This window comes from Trematosphaeria pertusa, assembly GCF_010094035.1.
Source record: "Trematosphaeria pertusa strain CBS 122368 unplaced genomic scaffold BU26scaffold_14, whole genome shotgun sequence".
NCBI classification, from domain to species: domain Eukaryota; kingdom Fungi; phylum Ascomycota; class Dothideomycetes; order Pleosporales; family Trematosphaeriaceae; genus Trematosphaeria; species Trematosphaeria pertusa.
In genome coordinates this window covers 1,215,482-1,217,672 of record NW_022987225.1, presented here as the reverse complement: position 1 = coordinate 1,217,672, position 2,191 = coordinate 1,215,482, and the positions used below count along the sequence as shown (strand labels likewise).

Sequence of the window (2,191 nt, the reverse complement as noted above, 5' to 3'; positions counted from 1 at the left end):
AGAGCCGACAACCCGCTGCCCCGCCAGCAGCCGATACCCCCCTTGTTTCGAAAGCCGACAATTCTCTGCACCGCCTGCAGAGCCGACAACTCTCTGCACCGCCTGCAGAGCCAATAATTCTCTGCACCGCCAGTAGAGCTGACAACCCGCTGCCCTGCCAGCAGCCAATACCCCCCCTGTTTCGAAAACCGACAATTCTCTGCTCTGCCAGCAGCCAATACCCCTACCTCTCGAACGAAAAAGCATACCCAGATAAGCCAGGGCTCCCATTACGGTTGAATGCTTGGATCAAGGCATATGAGAGGGAGGAGACCCTGCAGGAGACAGGGGAGGATTCGAAACCTATACGGGTAGAAGAGGACAAGAGGGCAACACGTAAGCGTCGCTAAGAAAGGAGAGCCTTAGGGCTCAGGGACGAGCCCTCCCTGTGAGGGGGGGTGATGTGACGGTCCGACTCGGCTCCGACTCGGTGCTTCGGCCCGACTCGGCTCCGCCCAAGTCACATAACCCTGCCTAGCGCCTTGGCATAGGCACCCTGTGTATATAGAGAGCTCTTAGAGCATCCTTCTGCTTCTTACCTTTAGATAGCTAAATTTAACTCAACCTACCCTGCTAGCACCCTATCCTTACAGCTCGTGGAGACAGTGCTGCCTGTAGCTAACCTACCTAGCTAGGTGTTCCGGGACGCTTATAGCAGTAGAGACTGCGAACCTAGCCCTTATATTAGGTATAAGCTACGTTGCTATATAAAACTACTAGACTAATAGTATATAAAATTAAGTTTAGATATTAGCTAGTATACTACTAGAATTAGAAGAAGTATATAGTAAAAGTCTCTACTCTACGTAAGCGTCTCTTACGCTAGAAAGCTTAGAATTTTACTAAGAAGTAATACAACGCTGTAAAAAAAGCTACTAAAATTATATAAGATAATATTATAAAAGCGTAAGCTAGGTAGGCGCTCTAAGTAAATAAAAAACGCTAAGAACCTAATTTTGCTATAGGTAATCTCGTCTATATTAAACCTTGTAGCTTTTTAATAGATTAGTCTAGTATAAAGCTAGATTAATAGATATATAGCTCTTACCTAATTATTACTATAAAAGGTTACTTCTTCTAGCTCTAGCTACCTACGTATATACGTATATATAATATCTTTTACGCTAATTAGTTATAAAAAGTCTTAGAGCTATTACTAGAGTAGGTAGAGTCTAAGTAGCTATCTATTAAAGTTAATAGTAATCTAGAATAGCTTGTATATAAAATTCTAGATAGCTATCTTTATTAAAATCGCCTTTAATACTACGCTGTATAGGTTACTTATAATTCTAACTCTACCTAGTATAATGCTATAGGCTTTATTAACGCTCTCTATAAGGTAAGAGACTTTTATATAGTATACCTAGATAAGCTAGAGTTACTATTATAACTAGATACTTAGATTAAAGCGTATAAAAAAGAGAAGACTCTAGAGAAGATAGTAAAGAATTTAAAACCTATAAGAGTAGGAGAGGTAGAGGTAACGCAAAGGCGCTACTAAGTAATTTAGAACCCTGCTAAGCTTATAGCATTGTTTAAGAAGAAAGCTAGTAAGAAAGTTACTCTACTAACGCGAAAATAAGCCTCTTTCTTTCTAGAGAGAAGGTAGTAGCTATAAAAGCGCTTCTAGTTTAAAACTAATATAAATATACTTACTATAAGCTAAAAGAGATAGTTAAGAGTATAACGCGAAAGTTTTAGAAGAAGAGAGACCTAGAAGGCGTATTTTAGAGCTTAGAGACGAGCTCTCTCTATAAGAGAGAGTAATATAATAGTCTAGTTTAGAGATTTACCTTAGGTTATATAACCTTAGGTTACGTAATCTTATTACGTAACCTAACCTAGCGCCTTAGCGCTTAGTACTTCTATATATAGAGCCTCTTAGAGCCTTTTCTTAACTTCTTACCTTTAGATAGCTAAATTTAACCTAACCTACTCTGCTAGCACCTCTTATTCTTATAGCTTGTAGAGACTATACTGCCTGCAGCTAACTTACCTAGCTAGGTGTTCTAGAGGCGCTTATAGTAGTAGAGACTGCGAACCTAGCTCTTATACTTAGAAAAGGCTTAACTATAATTCTAGACTATATTCTAGTAATTCTAATACTATATATAGAACCTATAGAAGACTAGGCTAGCTATACTTTTAGTTC

The 2,191-nt window shown here is 39.3% G+C and overlaps 1 protein-coding gene across 1 annotated transcript; it reads left to right on the top strand.

Moving 5' to 3' along the window:
- On the top strand, window positions 1–614 carry BU26DRAFT_608467 (uncharacterized protein; the record flags this gene model as incomplete). Its single annotated transcript, XM_033835847.1, has 1 exon — window positions 1–614. A coding segment is annotated over one exon (389 nt), but the record flags the coding sequence as incomplete, so codon positions are not given.
- Between the last annotated feature and the right edge of the window lie 1,577 nt (window positions 615–2,191).